The sequence below is a fragment of the Rattus norvegicus genome, chromosome 17 (genome assembly GCF_036323735.1).
Source record: "Rattus norvegicus strain BN/NHsdMcwi chromosome 17, GRCr8, whole genome shotgun sequence".
NCBI classification, from domain to species: Eukaryota; Metazoa; Chordata; class Mammalia; order Rodentia; family Muridae; genus Rattus; species Rattus norvegicus.
This window is the reverse complement of record NC_086035.1, coordinates 35,103,840-35,123,723: the sequence shown is the minus strand read 5'-3', so window position 1 is coordinate 35,123,723 and position 19,884 is coordinate 35,103,840. Positions and strand designations below refer to the sequence as shown.

The window sequence follows — 19,884 nt, the reverse complement described above, 5'->3', positions numbered from 1 at the left end:
AAGCACACTTAGGGTATGTGGCTGTGACGGTGTCTCCACAGACATTATATACAAGGGACATTAGCGCAGGGGAAGATACCTAACACAATGGGTCCAGATGGAACAGAAGAGGGTGGGAGGGTAACTGGGCAGGCATAGCTGTGCCTCTGCATGTCCTGGATCCCTCACCCTCAACAGTGGATCCAGGCAACCATGGGTTAAAAGCTCAGAGCCTGGTAACTAAGATAACACCATGTCCCTTTTGAAGTGTTTCAAGTATTTGTCAAAGCAGCATAAAAGCCAACACAACTACTAACCACTCTGGCTATGTAGCAACATAAAGACATGAGAACTAATACCTCATTGGGAGGAATCAAGATCTCTGTGTTGACTGAAAACCTTTCCAAACTAAGAGAAAAAATATAACAACACGGAAGCCTACTTCGTTCTTAAAGCATCTATGGTGATCAACCATGGATTTATTGACAATCTTCTGTAAACTAAGAATTGTGTAAAATAAAGTGAGAATGAGTTCCTTCAGTTAAACTGGAGTAAAATCCTATAACAAGTTTCAAAGATGCCAGCTCTGACGTTCACCATGTGTCATGGCCAGCAGTAAATAGTTAATGGTGAGATACTGGTCCACAGAATGAGAGGCATCAGCCAAGATCTTTAAGGAACAGATCATGCCTTGGTCCCTGGACTGGTTTTGCTGAAAACCATATTGTCCTTACATCCTACACTGTCTGGACTGGCTTAAGTGATCATTCCCTGCAAGATTTGAGTCAGTCATACCAAAAGACACAAGGAGAGAGCCTCATTGCAGTTACAAGAAGAGCTGGACGGTGCCCGCCTAGGGGTGGTCTCACTGCACAGTCTGCTCTGGGACTTGTCCTAACCTAATGGGGGAAATGAGAGAAGAATGAGAGTTGGGGGTGGGGCAAAGAAGACGAAAAAAGGGAGAAGAGAATGAAATACAGAAGGGAAAGAAAGAGGAAAGAACAGGAAGTTAGGAGAGTGAGAAGGTGAGAGGGAAGGAAGGAAGGAGGGAGGGAGGGAGGGAGGGAGGGAGGGAGGGAGGGAGGGAGGGAGGGAGGGAGGGAGGGACGGAGGGAGAGAGGGAGGAAGGGAGGGAGGGAGACACTAAAAAATTAGCTCAGGTTGAATTTCAACCATTAGCACTCAATGTATTGTTAAAAACATAGAAAATTAAGTGTTACATTTATATTTGTAACATCAATAATTTAAAAAGAAACAGTCATGGTTTGAGAAGGGGTGGGATACAGGAGGAACTGGAGAAAGAGCACAAGAGGCAGAAATTATGTAAATACCAGTATTTTAATTTTCTTAAACAGGAAACGTTTAGCCATGTTACTTATATTGCTGAGTAACTCAGAAATTACTGAGCACTTTTTGTCAATTATTTGGTCTTCAGACATTACCCCACTGGACAAAGGGAACAAGATCTTCAACGAGTTGTCTCAAAGCATAGCACCAAGAGTAAAGAATGTAAAGCAATCAGATTCCGAGTAAGGCCTGATTCATTTAATCAAAATATCTACACAATGGTCTAGCATGAATAAAATAAAGTAAATGAGTCTTTGATTCTTGACAGCTAAGTAAGTATTTTTGGTTCTTGACAGCATACTACATATAAAGTAAGTATCCAAGAAATTCATTTGAGTATACTAAAATACATAGTTGTCTTGGTTTGCTCTCTGTTGCTGTGATAAAACATTCCAAAGCCACTTGAAGTACAAAAGGGTTTACTTGGCTTACTCCCGTGTCATACTCCATCACCTAGGGAAGCCTAGGCAAGGAATCCAAGGCAGAAAATCAAGGGAGGAATGTGGAGGCAGGAATTGATACATAGGACACAAACAAACCCTGTTTCCTCAGAAATAGATACATCAGCTGACTTTCTTATACAACCCGGGCCACGTGCTCAGCACTGGCAATGCCTCTGATGGACTGGACATCACTGTGCCAATCACTAATCAAGAGCATGCGCCACAGGCTTACCTGTGGACATCACTGTGCCAATCACTAATCAAGAGCATGCGCCACAGGCTTACCTATGGCCAATGCAACAAAGGCAATTCCTTGAGGTTTCCTCTTCCCAGATGACACTAGTGTGTGTCAAACTGATGAGGATCTAACCAGCACATGCACATTCCCAAAATTTGTAAAATGAATGAACCTAGTGTAAGTGTGAGTATGCCTGTTGAAGAAAGCCTCTGCAAGTTTGAGTGTAGAGACGTTTTAAGGCAGGGTCTCATTTTGCAGACCAGGTTGGCCTCAAACACACTCGTCCTGCCTCAACCCAAGTGTTGTGATTACATGCATGGTCCACCATCATTGGGAGAACTTTTACTCCTCCCTCCCCACCTTTAACATTATCTGATGTTTTGTTTTAAGGTTTGTTATTTTTGAGGTACAGTTTTGCTACGTAGTTTTCACTGACCTGAAACTGTGTAGACCAGACTGGCTGTAATCTTACAATGATCCACCTGCCTATTGCTGAAATCAGAGGCAGTCATCACACCTGGCTACCATATTTCTAATGAAGCTCAAAACACTCTATGTATACAATGTTATTTGCAGAAGCCTCAATTAACATAACATAAAGAGACAGCAATGGAGCTTTGCATTGTACCGTGCTCATGACAAAGGTGTTAGAGGACGGACAGAGGCCAAGGAGATGCAGCCCATTCTATTAGTCCTTGATGCTTCTGCATGTGGCAGACAGGGAAAGGAAGAGGACTTCTGAGACTCCAATGACCCCTTAAAGTCAGAGACCTGAGGAATCATTGCTTGTGACCTCAGCAGACGGAAGAGAGCTGAGGCATTTCCCCAAAGGCAGAATCTTAGATACTCCACTTGTAGCTGTATATTTCCATGATGTCAGTTTTATAGGTGACTTGGGAGAAGTTTGTCTCTGTGTTCTACAATCTGATGTCATAAGCATGAAACAATTATATTTCCAAGTGTACTGTGAGTATCACCACTAATGATGCCTATGTTTTAAACCACAGACTCAGAAGCACTAGCAGTTAGTTACTGCTTCTGTAAAAATAATTTCAGTTATGTAGGATGACTGTAACCACTGTCTTTCATTCATGTATTTATGAGAGGTTAGATATCAAGGGCTGTGAAAGAGCCTGCTATGGGGCAGACACTCCAAAGACTGAAAACATCTAAGTTAGAATGTTTTCCTGAAGCTCGGCTGCTTACAGGGGGAGAAATGGGGAGTAACAGATACATTTATAAATGGTAATAACTCCAATTATGGACTCTCAAAGAAAACTAAATTCCCCTCAGTGGTCTCCAACTACAACCTTTCTTATACCTGACTGATGAAAACTACTGGGACAAGATAAATAATGAAAGAAAAAGCATCAGGTACCTGGAGGCCAAGTAGCATTTTCTGAGCTGTGTTTGATGGAGGAGTGGCTTGGAGCCTCCAGCCTAGGATGACCTGACAGCCGTGCAGATGGCACTACCCTCACTGGCCCTGAGGCAGCAGTCAACTCCTCCCTGAGGAAGATGAAGACTGCCAACGATGACAACCTTACCAATCAAAGAAACGGCGAGCAGGACACAGCCTGCCTTCATTTTCCAGTGTCCGACTTCCTACTTTATGTCCCATGTACAACACCCTACTATCTTTGCCTCTGCACCCCACTCCCACTGCTAGGAAAGCAAAGGTATTACTCAACGGACCCCTAGCAAAATTCTGTGGCACCACTGGGAGAGCCTTCTATGGGAACATATGAGAAATGACTACTGGCCCTTTGTAGGGCACCAAGGACAAAACAAAGTACAATGAGGAACTATGAGCTTTAGGCTCACTTAGAACATGTTGGAGGATTCACTTACAGGAACATGAGTAACACCAAACCAGCGACAAACTACCGCAGCATGGATGATAACTTCTCCACAGCCATGCAGAGTCCTTGTCCTCAGGTCCATTCCCCTTTTACATAGTGAGTACCACAGGGCCACATGCAAGTAGGGAAGAATTACATCTGGCGGACTGGGAAGGAGATCGAGCCCAGAACTGTAGTTGGAATGGCGCTACCCTACCCTTTCTATGAAAGAATATTAATCAATGCTTCAATCTCAAGTGTTCACAGTGGCTGTGATGAATATGATGGCTACAGTCCTTAGAGGATCATGCTTACAATAGGGGGAGCCACTGATAAAGCACTCCTGAGACCAAGTTCCCTCACGCACTTCCTATAAAAGACAATAATGAAACGTATGTGGTCACACACACACACACACACACACACACACACACACACACACAGCATGAATGTAGAAGCTAACTAGGGAAAGGAATAAGAGAAGGTAACGGGCATGAATATATACACACATATATAAACATGCTATAGTAACACCCATTACTATACATAACTAACATATGTTAATAAAATATTTGAAAGATGAGCCCAACTGGCATACTCCGTCCTTCACGTGGCCTAGTCACATGAAGCACTAGACCTGCTTTCTCCCATCCAAGTCAGTAAAGAAACTGATAGAAAAAACAACTGGGATTTCACAGCCCTGTCCTCCTTAACTCTTGTTTCTGGAAACCTCGTGTCCTTCCTTACCAGGACTGACTCTCCATCAGTGCTCATGGTACCATATGCAGTTGGCACACTACTGTCTCGAAAACCTGATCCTCTGCTTCTAAACAAACTCAGATTCAAAGAAACAAAAACAAGAACAAGAGAGAAAGAGAACAAAAGAGGAAGAGAGAGAGAGAAAGAAAGGGAGATCTTCTACTCCCTATACACAAGCTTAGTCAGTAGCTGAGTAACCTCCCGTAGCAAACCTTACTGGTTTCTAAAGAAGTCTCACATTTTCACAGAGTATAGAAATGGTTCATATGTGTCTATGAGCCGTGTGTGTGTGTGTGTGTGTGTGTGTGTGTGTGTGTGTGTGTACTCACATGCACACATGAGAACTAGGAGGGCCCCAGGCATAGTAAGAAATTACCACACTAACTGAATTACATCCCCAGACCCCAACACATCCTTCTCCCTCTCCCCCTCCCCCTCCTTCTCCCTCTCCCCTCCTCCCCCTTCTCCCCCTCTCCCTCAGAATGAGTCTTACTCTGGAACCCTTTTGCCATGAACTCACTGTAATCAGCCTCTGACAGCCTCCCATCAGTCGAGATTACAGGTGTGCTCCAATATCCCCCCAGCCAACCTTCCTCTCGAGCATTCTCCCTGAATCTCTCCACCCTCCCACACCAGCCCACGTTACAAACTGCTGGCAGGAAAATAATCTCGGTGTTTGCCTCAGAGCTGCTCCTCACTTCAGCAGTTTCCCTGTCTCTAGCAAGTGAAGTGACTGGCATTTCTCACCCTGGGCAGTCAGACTCTTCACACATAAGACCATCCACCTCACCGTTCTGAAGTATGCTAGACTGTTCAGACAACTGGACACTGACACAAGGCACAGACAACTTGTCTGCTGCCCTTGTACTTCATCTTTCCTGTCTTCCTATACCTGTCCCTCATACTTCCTGTACCGAGCAGAAATGTCTCTGCAATCGGATGTACATGCTCACCTCTTCAACACAGCAAGGCAGGTGGAATTCAAACTGCAGTGGAGGTAAAGTGGACAATGAACTGGCACTGATATACAAACTGCCCTGATTATCCTACTGGGTCAAAGTCATCACTTAAAAGTGAGACGAGTGAAGGGAAGGAGACAAGAGAAGACACACACAGAGTGAACTTTGTCAAGGGAACCACAGGCAAAAGAACAAGATGGGTCTCCAGTGGGCATGGTGGCCAAGCACCCAAAACCTCTAGAACCTCCCTGCCCGCACTTCCTGACTTACTAAGGCCTGCTAGACATCCCCCTCCTGCAGGGTAAGATAATAGGTTCAAAGGGTTTAAGCAAGCAGGTCTGTGCTCAGCAAGTGAAACCAAGTACATCCTTGTGTGAATTTGTCCAGATTCATTTTCCCCTGCAGCAGCCCTTCTCATTATTCCAGTCTGATAGAGAAAGCTCAGCCGGCCATATCAGACATGAAACCTTATTCCTCTGAACCCACACATGCATCTGCAAAGAGTTATGGGCAAGGGAAGTCCCACACCCGAGGATCCCGGCCCGCAGCAGCTCTCTGCCCCCAGACCCTGTGAGAGAGAGACTCAACCACCTGGTCAGGTGGGCACTCCTGAGGCTGCAGAGCAGAAGAGACCACCAACACTGCTCACCCCTGCCCACATCCCTGGCCCAAGAGGAAACTGTATAAAGCCTCTGGGCTCCCGTGGGGGAGGGCCCAGGAGCGGCAGGACCCCTGTGCCTGAGACACCACCAGAACCAGAAGTAAACAGACCAGATACACAGTTCTCTGCACCCAAATCCCATGGGAGGGAGAGCTGAACCTTCAGAGAGGCAGACAAGCCTGGGAAACCAGAAGAGACTGCTCTCTGCACACACATCTCGGACGCCAGAGGAAAAAGCCAAAGACCATCTGGAACCCTGGTGCACTGAACCTCCCGGAAACGGCGGCACAGGTCTTCCTGGTTGCTGCCGCCGCAGAGAGCCCGTGGGTAGCACCCCACAAGCGAACTTGAGCCTTGGGACCACAGGTAAGACCAACTTTTCTGCTGCAAGAAAGCTGCCTAGTGAACTCAAGACACAGGCCCACAGGAACAGCTGAAGACCTGTAGAGAGGAAAAACCACACGCCGGAAAGCAGAACACTCTGTCCCCATAACTGACTGAAAGAGAGGAAAACAGGTCTACAGCACTCCTGACACACAGGCTTATAGGACAGTCTAGCCACTGTCAGAAATAGCAGAACAAAGTAACACTAGAGATAATCTGATGGCGAGAGGCAAGCACAGGAACCCAAGCAACAGAAACCAAGACTACATGGCACCATCGGAGCCCAATTCTCCCATCAAAACAAACATGGAATATCCAAACACACCAGAAAAGCAAGATCTAGTTCCAAAATCATTTTTGATCATGATGCTGGAGGACTTCAAGAAAGACATGAAGAACTCCCTTAGAGAACAAGTAGAAGCCTACAGAGAGGAATCGCAAAAATGCCTGAAAGAATCGCAAAAATGCCTGAAAGAATTCCACGAAAACATAAATAAACAAGGAGAAGCCCATAGAGAGGAGACACAAAAATCCCTGAAAGAATTCCAGGAAAACATAAATAAACAAGTAGAAGCCCATAGAGAGGAGACACAAAAATCCCTGAAAGAATTCCAGGAAAACACAATCAAACAGTTGAAGGAATTAAAAATGGAAATAGAAGCAATCAAGAAAGAACACATGGAAACAACCCTGGATATAGAAAACCAAAAGAAGAGACAAGGAGCTGTAGATACAAGCTTCACCAACAGAATACAAGAGATGGAAGAGAGAATCTCAGGAGCAGAAGATTCCATAGAAATCATTGACTCAACTGTCAAAGATAATGTAAAGCAGAAAAAGCTACTGGTCCAAAACATACAGGAAATCCAGGACTCAATGAGAAGATCAAACCTAAGGATAATAGGTATAGAAGAGAGTGAAGACTCCCAGCTCAAAGGACCAGTAAATATCTTCAACAAAATCATAGAAGAAAACTTCCCTAACCTAAAAAAAGAGATACCCATAGGCATACAAGAAGCCTACAGAACTCCAAATAGATTGGACCAGAAAAGAAACACCTCCCGTCACATAATAGTCAAAACACCAAACGCACAAAATAAAGAAAGAATATTAAAAGCAGTAAGGGAAAAAGGTCAAGTAACATATAAAGGGAGACCTATCAGAATCACACCAGACTTCTCGCCAGAAACTATGAAGGCCAGAAGATCCTGGACTGATGTCATACAGACCCTAAGAGAACACAAATGCCAGGCCAGGTTACTGAATCCAGCAAAACTCTCAATTAACATTGATGGAGAAACCAAGATATTCCATGACAAAACCAAATTTACACAATATCTTTCCACAAATCCAGCACTACAAAGGATAATAAATGGTAAAGCCCAACATAAGGAGGCAAGCTATACCCTAGAAGAAGCAAGAAACTAATCGTCTTGGCAACAAAACAAAGAGAATGAAAGCACACAAACATAACCTCACATCCAAATATGAATATAACGGGAAGCAATAATCACTATTCCTTAATATCTCTCAATATCAATGGCCTCAACTCCCCAATAAAAAGACATAGATTAACAAACTGGATACACAACGAGGACCCTGCATTCTGCTGCCTACAGGAAACACACCTCAGAGACAAAGACAGACACTACCTCAGAGTGAAAGGCTGGAAAACAACTTTCCAAGCAAATGGTCAGAAGAAGCAAGCTGGAGTAGCCATTCTAATATCAAATAAAATCAATTTCCAACTAAAAGTCATCAAAAAAGATAAGGAAGGACACTTCATATTCATCAAAGGAAAAATCCACCAAGATGAACTCTCAATCCTAAATATCTATGCCCCAAATACAAGGGCACCTACATACGTAAAAGAAACCTTACTAAAGCTCAAAGCACACATTGCACCTCACACAATAATAGTGGGAGATTTCAACACACCACTCTCATCAATGGACAGATCATGGAAACAGAAATTAAACAGTGATGTCGACAGACTAAGAGAAGTCATGAGCCAAATGGACTTAACGAATATTTATAGAACATTCTATCCTACAGCAAAAGGATATACCTTCTTCTCAGCTCCTCATGGTACTTTCTCCAAAATTGACCATATAATTGGTCAAAAAACAGGCCTCAACAGGTACAGAAAGATAGAAATAATCCCATGCGTGCTATCGGACCACCATGGCCTAAAACTGGTCTTCAATAACAATAAGGGAAGAATGCCCACATATACGTGGAAATTGAACAATGCTCTACTCAATGATAACCTGGTCAAGGAAGAAATAAAGAAAGAAATTAAAAAAATTTTAGAATTTAATGAAAATGAAGATACAACATACCCAAACTTATGGGACACAATGAAAGCTGTGCTAAGAGGAAAACTCATAGCGCTGAGTGCCTGCAGAAAGAAACAGGAAAGAGCATATGTCAGCAGCTTGACAGCACACCTAAAAGCTCTAGAACAAAAAGAAGCAAATACACCCAGGAGGAGTAGAAGGCAGGAAATAATCAAACTCAGAGCTGATATCAACCAAGTAGAAACAAAAAGGACCATAGAAAGAATCAACAGAACCAAAAGTTGGTTCTTTGAGAAAATCAACAAGATAGATAAACCCTTAGCCAGACTAACGAGAGGACACAGAGAGTGCGTCCAAATTAACAAAATCAGAAATGAAAAGGGAGACATAACTACAGATTCAGAGGAAATTCAAAAAATCATCAGATCTTACTATAAAAACCTATATTCAAAAAACTTGAAAATCTTCAGGAAATGGACAATTTCCTAAACAGATACCAGGTATGGAAGTTAAATCAGGAACAGATAAACCAGTTAAACAACCCCATAACTCCTAAGGAAATAGAAGCAGTCATTAAAGGTCTCCCAACCAAAAAGAGCCCAGGTCCAGACGGGTTTAGTGCAGAATTCTATCAAACCTTCATAGAAGACCTCATACCAATATTATCCAAACTATTCCACAAAATTGAAACAGATGGAGCATTACCGAATTCCTTCTACGAAGCCACAATTACTCTTATACCTAAACCACACAAAGACACAACAAAGAAAGAGAACTTCAGACCAATTTCCCTTATGAATATCGATGCAAAAATACTCAATAAAATTCTGGCAAACCGAATTCAAGAGCACATCAAAACAATCATCCACCATGATCAAGTAGGCTTCATCCCAGGCATGCAGGGATGGTTTAATATACGGAAAACCATCAACGTGATCCATTATATAAACAAACTGAAAGAACAGAACCACATGATCATTTCATTAGATGCTGAGAAAGCATTTGACAAAATTCAACACCCCTTCATGATAAAAGTCCTGGAAAGAATACGAATTCAAGACCCATACCTAAACATAGTAAAAGCCATATACAGCAAACCAGTTGCTAACATTAAACTAAATGGAGAGAAACTTGAAGCAATCCCACTAAAATCAGGGACTAGACAAGGCTGCCCGCTCTCTCCCTACTTATTCAATATAGTTCTTGAAGTTCTAGCCAGAGCAATCAGACAACAAAAGGAGATCAAGGGGATACAGATCGGAAAAGAAGAGGTCAAAATATCACTATTTGCAGATGACATGATAGTATATTTAAGTGATCCCAAAAGTTCCACCAGAGAACTACTAAAGCTGATAAACAACTTCAGCAAAGTGGCTGGGTATAAAATTAACTCAAATAAATCAGTTGCCTTCCTCTATACAAAAGAGAAACAAGCCGAGAAAGAAATTAGGGAAACGACACCCTTCATAATAGACCCAAATAATATAAAGTACCTCGGTGTGACTTTAACCAAGCAAGTAAAAGATCTGTACAATAAGAACTTCAAGACACTGAGGAAAGAAATTGAAGAAGACCTCAGAAGATGGAAAGATCTCCCATGCTCATGGATTGGCAGGATTAATTTAGTAAAAATGGCCATTTTACCAAAAGCAATCTACAGATTCAATGCAATCCCCATCAAAATACCAATCCAATTCTTCAAAGAGTTAGACAGAACAATTTGCAAATTCATCTGGAATAACAAAAAACCCAGGATAGCTAAAGCTATCCTCAACAATAAAAGGACTTCAGGGGGAATCACTATCCCTGAACTCAAGCAGTATTACAGAGCAATAGTGATAAAAACTGCTTGGTATTGGTACAGAGACAGACAGATAGACCAATGGAATAGAATTGAAGACCCAGAAATGAACCCACACACCTATGGTCACTTGATTTTTGACAAAGGAGCCAAAACCATCCAATGGAAAAAAGATAGCATTTTCAGCAAATGGTGCTGGTTCAACTGGAGGGCAACATGTAGAAGAATGCAGATCGATCCATCCTTATCACCGTGTACAAAGCTTAAGTCCAAGTGGATCAAGGACCTCCACATCAAACCAGACACACTCAAACTAATAGAAGAAAAACTAGGGAAGCATCTGGAACACATGGGCACTGGAAAAAATTTCCTGAACAAAACACCAATGGCTTATGCTCTAAGATCAAGAATTGACAAATGGGATCTCATAAAACTGCAAAGCTTCTGTAAGGCAAAGGACACTGTGGTTAGGACAAAACGGCAACCAACAGATTGGGAAAAGATCTTTACCAATCCTACAACAGATAGAGGCCTTATATCCAAAATATACAAAGAACTCAAGAAGTTAGACCGCAGGGAAACAAATAACCCTATTAAAAAATGGGGTTCAGAGCTAAACAAAGAATTCACAGCTGAGGAATGCCGAATGGCTGAGAAACACCTAAAGAAATGTTCAACATCTTTAGTCATAAGGGAAATGCAAATCAAAACAACCCTGAGATTTCACCTCACACCAGTGAGAATGGCTAAGATCAAAAACTCAGGTGACAGCAGATGCTGGCGAGGATGTGGAGAAAGAGGAACACTCCTCCATTGTTGGTGGGATTGCAGACTGGTAAAACCATTCTGGAAATCAGTCTGGAGGTTCCTCAGAAAATTGGACATTGAACTGCCTGAGGATCCAGCTATACCTCTCTTGGGCATATACCCAAAAGATGCCTCAACATATAAAAGAGACACGTGCTCCACTATGTTCATCGCAGCCTTATTTATAATAGCCAGAAACTGGAAAGAACCCAGATGCCCTTCAACAGAGGAATGGATACAGAAAATGTGGTACATCTACACAATGGAATATTACTCAGCTATCAAAAACAACGACTTTATGAAATTCGTAGGCAAATGGTTGGAACTGGAAAATATCATCCTGAGTGAGCTAACCCAATCACAGAAAGACATACATGGTATGCACTCATTGATAAGTGGCTATTAGCCCAAATGCTTGAATTACCCTAGATCCCTAGAACAAACGAAACTCAAGACGGATGATCAAAATGTGAATGCTTCACTCCTTCTTTAAATGAGGAAAAAGAATACCCTTGGCTGGGAAGGGAGAGGCAAAGATTAAAACAGAGACTGAAGGAACACGCATTCAGAGCCTGCCCCAAATGTGGCCCATACATATACAGCCACCCAATTAGACAAGATGGAAGAAGCAAAGAAGTGCAGACCGACAGGAGCCGGATGTAGATCGCTCCTGAGAGACACAGCCAGAATACAGCAAATACAGAGGCGAATGCCAGCAGCAAACCACTGAACTGAGAATAGGTCCCCCGTTGAAGGAATCAGAGAAAGAACTGGAAGAGCTTGAAGGGGCTCGAGACCCCAAAAGTACAACAATGTCAAGCAACCAGAGCTTCCAGGGACTAAGCCACTACCTAAATACTATACATGGACTGACCCTGGACTCTGACCCCATAGGTAGCAATGAATATCCTAGTAAGAGCACCAGTGGAAGGGGAAGCCCTGGGTCCTGCTAAGACTGAACCCCCAGTGAACTAGACTATGGGGGGAGGGCTGCAATGGGGGGAGGGTTGGGAGGGGGACACCCATAAGGAAGGGGAGGGGGGAGGGGGATGTTTGCCCGGAGACCGGGAAAGGGAATAACACTTGAAATGTATATAAGAAATACTCAAGTTAATAAAAAAAATAAAAAAAATAAAAAAAAGCAACGTAAAAACAAAAACAAAAACAAAAACAAAAAAAAAAAAAGAGTTATGGGCAAGACTCACCCCAGTCCCACCCTATGGGGACAACTCTATGAAGGCAAGTGACCTAATTTTCTTAGCTTGTCATCTGCACAAAAAATATCGTATGGCTATTTATTGTGAGACTAGATGATGGGAAGACTGTAGACTTCGTAAACCACGTGAAGTACCTGAGGTACACTGAATGCGCATCAGAAATTATTATTACTTTATTCTTACTGCATTTTCTTGGTAATGTCCATGGTACTGTTTTACTGCCCTACTACACAAGGATGGACCTCTTCACACTAATTTACTCTATTCAGAAACTTTGACACATGGAAGAGAGTCTACAAATGCTAGCCATACTGGATAAATGACCACTAATCTTAAATAGTTCACTCAAAAAAAGAATATTTTAAAAATAAAATACAATGAGAGCATTCAAACAGTATTACCTTGCATGGAGGGAATAGGTTATTTAATAAAATGCACAGGGCCAGACACAGGACACATCCCTATGAGTTGCTGGCCAGGGAGGCCCCAGAGGTCCAAAACAACACAGCTAATTGCCAATGCCCTAGATATCCACAAAGGCACATGGGAAGACCCTATTGCTAATGGCGTAACTACACAATTTGGCTGGAAGACACACAGAAATCAAACTCAAACTGAACACAAAGTTATTGCCTTGCTAGCATTCTTTCAGCACCAGAAGATGTTGTGCAGGCTGTTGGGGAAATAAAAAAGCACGAATTTTCTTACCTAGACCTGGACCCTTCGTGCTACATCACTGAACTGATAGACAAGGTTCCCGTGCTGGTGCATCTGTGACATGACTCTTCTTGGGTAAATAACTGCATTCTGATTGGGGCTGAAGTCGGCTACAAGGCAGTAACTTCGTGCCTGGTACTGAAATCCTGGTCAAAACTCATTGCTGGGGAAGTCATAAGTCCTTGGGTAGAATCTGCTATAAATATTTTACTAAGTGGTAATGTTGTCAAATTGCTTTCTACACATTGGTCTTTATGCCAATAGACCTTGCTACTCTCTACTTTGGTCAGAGAATCCTCCCCTAACTCACCACCCAATGGGCAGCAGTTAATGCTAAGATGCATAGCTGCTCAAAGAGTAAGAAACTGAGTGTTCAACCCTAATTAGGACATCGCTCCCACTTCACCCTCACCACCACAACTATACCTCATGCCCAAGACTCAGCAAGTATCACAAGAGGCAGAAATAATGTAAGAGCAAGATTGACTGGGAAAAGTTCTGTAAAATGTTAATTTGCAGGCTTGACCAGGCCATTGTGCACAGGAGTGGTGCCAGCTACAGTCGTCTGGACAAGACCTAAGCAAACACCTGCACGGACTGGTGGTGTGCTCTCCGGATCACACCCTTACCAAGGAGCTCATCACGGCTGCGAGATGCTGGGACAGGAAGTATCATGCTTTTCAGACTGTGTGACCACTGGGAGATGGCACATGCTTTACTGGATGCCCCACATCTATACGCTTAGGGACAGCAATGACTGGACTTGGTAGGCCATCAAAAAGAAAGAGGACTGGAAATTAGGAAGGGATCATGTTGTAAGGTAGAAAGAGTTAGAGATGAGAAATGAAAGGCAGATATGGTTGTGCTTCATTATGTGCATACACACACACATACACACACATACAAACACACATAAGCACACACACACAGACATACACACATATACATGCACATACACGCACACATACACACACAGAGACATACACACATACACATGCACATACACACACACACATACACACACATATTCATTGGAGATTTAGTAGATATGAAGGTCTCACAAATGAAAAATTAATAAAAGAAAAAATGGAGTAAATAATTGCTTGGCCTATAATTCACACATTTAATACAATAAACAGAAACAATTCCCAGAAGATAAACTTACAAAAGAAATTGTACAAAATATTTTAAATAAAAGATTCTTTCTAGATCTTTATTATGAAAATACTAAAACACTTTGAGTAAAGCTGTTATGTATATAGTTTTCAAGTTAATAACCCCCTAGTTTATAAAAAATTCAACTTGACCTGAACTGTTCAACTTGTTCCTTGGCAAAAAGCAACTAATACACTCCGTTGATATATTTTTAAATTACGGATATACATATGCATCTGTGAAGGCATGAGTACTGAGGCCCTCGGAGAATAGAGGTTCAGAAGCCCTGGAGCTAGAGTTCTACAAGTGTGTAAACTCCTGACACGCTGACACAGGTTCTACAAGTGTGTAAATTCCTGACACGCTGACACAGGTTCTAGGAGGAAAACTTGGAACTACTGAACCATGTCACAAGCCCTGTTTTGAAATTTCTGAAGTTAACATTAACAGAGAATCAGCTCTATACATTCAAATGGTAATCTGGCAAAGCACATCATGAACCAAATGGGGCTGTCTTCTTAATGAAGCACATATATGATGGTCTAATACCAGATTTAGTTTGCAACAAAACACTGAGTTTTTTGGACTTTGATAAGGAGAATGATTATTATGAGCATAACCATTTAAAAGTATTTTCAAGTTAAGTTTTTCAAAAAAGCATTGGCTCCACAAGCAATAAGGGTTAAGGACTGAAACCCAAACAAAGACATTACATGGTGATAGTGTGGAACGACACTCATGGGCAGTTTCCATGGGAGAGAAGCGATAAGACAGCAAGCACCCGGCTCAGCAAAGTAATGGCGAGTCACGTCTCACAAGGCCTACTGCGATTTTAGATAATATGAAGTGACTTAACATCAAAAACGTACTTGCTTACTTATTTCCAAGGGTCAAGTCTATATTCAGTGATGTGAGGGACAAGACTGGGAGCGACTGCAAATACCTGCTGAGCTTCACACAAGAACTAATCCACAGGGGAAAAGTGCAGCTCACATAGGAGAGAAACTTTAACATGATGCTAGTTTTGTCGGCTGAAACCAAGTTGTAATGCAAAATACTTAAGAGTTTTAGAATGACTAATATGTGGCAAAATTGCACTGACTTTAGAATGAAACATTCAGGGGCTAGGAAGATGACTCACTAGGTAAGAGTTTGACATGAGAATGTAAGGACCCGTATCTGATGCCTGACCTTACTTAAAACTGGAGGCATACTCTTCCGACCCCAGCACTGAAATACAGAGACACGGGATGTCTGACCTTACTCACCAGCTACTCAGTAGAACTGAACTGCTGAGCACCAAGTTCCATGACCAAAAATAAGGTAGGAGTAAATGAAGCAGATACCCAGCACTAATCTCTGACCTGTACAGGCATGTCATGTACGTGCACACAGACAGACAGACAGACAGGCAGGCAGACAGGCAGACAGACAGACAGACAGACACACACACACACACACACACACACGTACACACACACTCACAAGGGGGCGGGGGAGAGAAAAGGAGAGGGAGAAAGAAGGGAAGGGGGGAGGAAGCAGCAGCAGCAGCAGCTCTCTGAGTCTGAGGGAAAAGCAATAGCTGAGATGAAGGAAGCTAACAGCGTTGTGCTGGTAAGAGGCTCATGCAGTCACTGCGGCTGTCAAATGCTACTTTACTGAGGGTTCTGAGTTTCTGTCCAAGCCCCCGCACCCTCAATACTAAAAGCCAGAAATTGGTTCCACAAAACATTTCCCAGTTGGTTAATTGCCAACCACAGGGAAGCTAATGAAAACCCAAAAATCTCTTCCACCTTCTGTGGACTACAGCAGCAGTATGAGGGTGAAGCAGGCACAGGGAAGACTGGAGAGGAGCTGGCTGGCAGCGGGGTGGGCCAGCACACAGCAGGAATGCAGCTACCTGGAGCTTACCAAGGAGCAGAGCAAGACCCGCAATGGGGAGGGCAGGAAGAAAGCAGCAGCAGCAGTCAAGCCTGGGGTGGAGAGGAAATCCTGGACTTGAGGAATGTAAGCCTTCAGTCTTCCCAGGAAGACCAAGGCTTTAACGTGGAGTCTAATTAAAAGAACACAAGCCCAAGGACAGAGAGCAAAGAAAACAGAAGTAGCAGACAAGGGGGATAGCTTGAGAGGACCTCAGACCAAAAAGAGGTAACTAAAGGAGCATTTAATATTCCCATGGGATGTCTGAAGAATTGTTCGAAACAACAGAGAGCTATTGTTTAGTTTTTGGGGCGATCTCTCCCAGAATCTCTGACCTGTACAGGCATGTCATGTAGGTGCACACAGACAGATAAAGAGACACACACACACACACAAACACACATAGACTCACAAACACACACACACAAACACTCACACACACACAAACACACACACTCACACACACACAAACACACACACTCACACACACACACACAAACACACACACAAACACACACACACTCACACACACACACAAACACACACACATACACACACACACACACAGGGCATGGGGGGAGGGAGAAGGAGAAAGAGAGAAAGAAAGGAAAGAAGAGAAGCAGTCAGGGATGCCAAGTCAGTCATGTCTGAAACTCTCCATGTTTGGGTTTTGCTAGGAGAAGGATGAGGGACTGAGACGGATCTCCCTCACCTTGGCCTGAGCTGTCTCTATGGCACAGACAGATTTCCCAATTCAGACCCTAGTGTCTTAGTCTGGCACTGCAGGTGTGCGCTAGGAGACTCGTGTTATTTCTAAGAACTTTCAAAAAGATTTTTAATGAAGTGTATACCTGGGAAATGAAATCCATGTGTACTGCCCAAAATGAGAAAAGTAACATCAAACATGTGAAACCCTGACTCAAGCAAACATGTAATTTAAAGACAGGACACATCTTAAAAGAAACTACATGCACAAGTATTAGCACTTTGTGTGACTGTCTTCCCAACAGAAAAAGCATCACCCACCTGCATCAGGTGTCAAGGGCGCACAGGCCAAATTCCTGCGTCGTGAATAAGTGAGAGATACTCACCCCGTGTTGATGGATATGATTTCTATCAGCGGATTCTTCCTGATCTTTGGCAAATCCAGTCTCGCTCCACCCAACCGCTTCCCACTTTCTTTCTTCTGGCCCAGGAGCCTCACGGAGTGACCTTTGAATCAAGCACAAGACAAACATTAGCCTCACACATTCACTGTCATTAACTGTTTCCAATAAACATGTTCGTGATTGTATTTGATATTTTTCTTCCGGTAAGAAAAGCATCCTAGGAAAGATGTGGTCATTTAAACATTAAAAATACAACAAAAGCTGGACTGATGGCTCAGCGGTTAAGAGCACTGACTGCTCTTCCAGAGGTCCTGAGTTCAAATCCCAGCACCCACATGGTGGCTCACAACCATCTGTAGTGGGATTTGAGTGTATTCATATACATGAAATAAATAAATACATATTTTTAAAGAGAAGAGACTGCACCCTGCACAAATCTCAGACGCCAGAGGAAAACACCAAACGCCATCTGGAACCCTGGTGCACGGAAGCTCCCGGAAAGGGCGGCACAGATCTTCCTGGTTGCTGCCGCCGCAGAGAGCTCATAAGCAACACCCCACGAGCAAACGTGAGCCTCGGGAACACAGGTAAGACCAACGTTTCTGCTACAAGCGACCTGCCTGGTGAACTCAAGACACAGGCCCACAGGAACAGCTGAAGACCTGTAGAGAGGAAAAACTACACGCCCGAAAGCAGAACACTTTGTCCCCATAACTGGCTGAAAGAAAACAGGAAAACAGGTCTACAGCACTCCTGACACACAGTCTTATAGGACAGTCTAGCTACTGTCAGAAATAGCAGAACAAAGTAACACTAGAGATAATCTGATGGTGAGAGGCAAGCGCAGGAACCCAAGCAACAGAAACCAAGACTACCTGGCATCATCGGAGCCCAATTCTCCCACGAAAACAAACATGGAATATCCAAACACACCAGAAAAGCAAGATCTAGTTTCAAAATCATATTTGATCATGATGCTGGAGGACTTCAAGAAAGACATGAAGAACTCCCTTAGAGAACAAGTAGAAGCCCACAGAGAGGAATCAGAAAAATCCCTGAAAGAATTCCATGAAAACACAATCAAACAGTTGAAGGAATTAAAAATGGAAATAGAAGCAATCAAGAAAGAACACATGGAAACAACCATGTATATAGAAAACCAAAAGAAGAGACAAGGAGCTGTAGATACAAGCTTCACCAACAGAATACAAAAGATGGAAGAGAAAATCTCAGGAGCAGAAGATTCCATAGAAATCATCGACTCAACAGTCAAAAATTATGTAAAGCGGAAAAAGCTACTGGTCCAAAACATACAGGAAATCCAGGACTCAATGAGAAGATCAAACCTAAGAATAATAGGTATAGAAGAGAGTGAAGACTCCGAACTCAAAGGACCAGTAAATATCTTCAACAAAATCATAGAAGAAAACTTCCCAGGGCTGGGGATTTAGCTCAGTGGTAGACCGCTTACCTAGGAAGCACAAGGCCCTGGGTTCGGTCCCCAGTTCCAAAAAAAAAGAACCAAAAAAAAAAAAAAAAAAAAAAAAAAAAAAAAAAAAAAAAAACTTCCATAACCTAAAAAGAGAGATACCAGAAAAGAAACGCCTCCCGTCACATAATATTCAAAACACCAAACGCACAAAATAAAGAAAGAATATTAAAAGCAGTAAGGGAAAAAGGTCAAGTAACATATGAAGGCAGACCTATCAGAATCACACCAGACTTCTCGCCAGAAACTATGAAGGCCAGAAGATCCTGGACTGATGTCATACAGACCCTAAGAGAACACAAATGCCAGGCCAGGTTACTGTATCATGCAAAACTCTCAATTAACATACATGGAGAAACCAAGATATTCCATGACAAAACCAAATTTACACAATATCTTTCTACAAATCCAGCACTACAAAGGATAATAAATGGTAAAGCCCAACATAAGGAGGCAAGCTATACCCTAGAAGAAGCAAGAAACTAATCGTCTTGGCAACAAAACAAAGAGAAGAAAAGCACACAAACATAACCTCACATCCAAATATGAATATAACGGGAAGCAGTAATCACTATTCCTTAATATCTCTCAACATCAATGGCCTCAACTCCCCAATAAAAAGACATAGATTAACAAACTGGATACACAACGAGGACCCTGCATTCTGCTGCCTACAGGAAACACACCTCAGAGACAAAGACAGACACTACCTCAGAGTGAAAGGCTGGAAAACAACTTTCCAAGCAAATGGTCAGAAG

General features: G+C 42.7%; 1 protein-coding gene across 9 annotated transcripts in view; it reads right to left on the bottom strand.

Annotated features, from left to right (window-relative positions):
* Cdkal1 (CDK5 regulatory subunit associated protein 1-like 1) overlaps window positions 1–19,884 on the bottom strand; it is a 552,607-nt gene that overhangs the window by 356,104 nt on the left and 176,619 nt on the right. For all 9 annotated transcript variants that reach the window (XM_063276598.1, XM_063276594.1, XM_063276597.1 and 6 more), the window contains 1 exon segment: window positions 17,620–17,740. In XM_063276598.1, coding sequence (XP_063132668.1) covers window positions 17,620–17,740 — 121 coding nt within the window.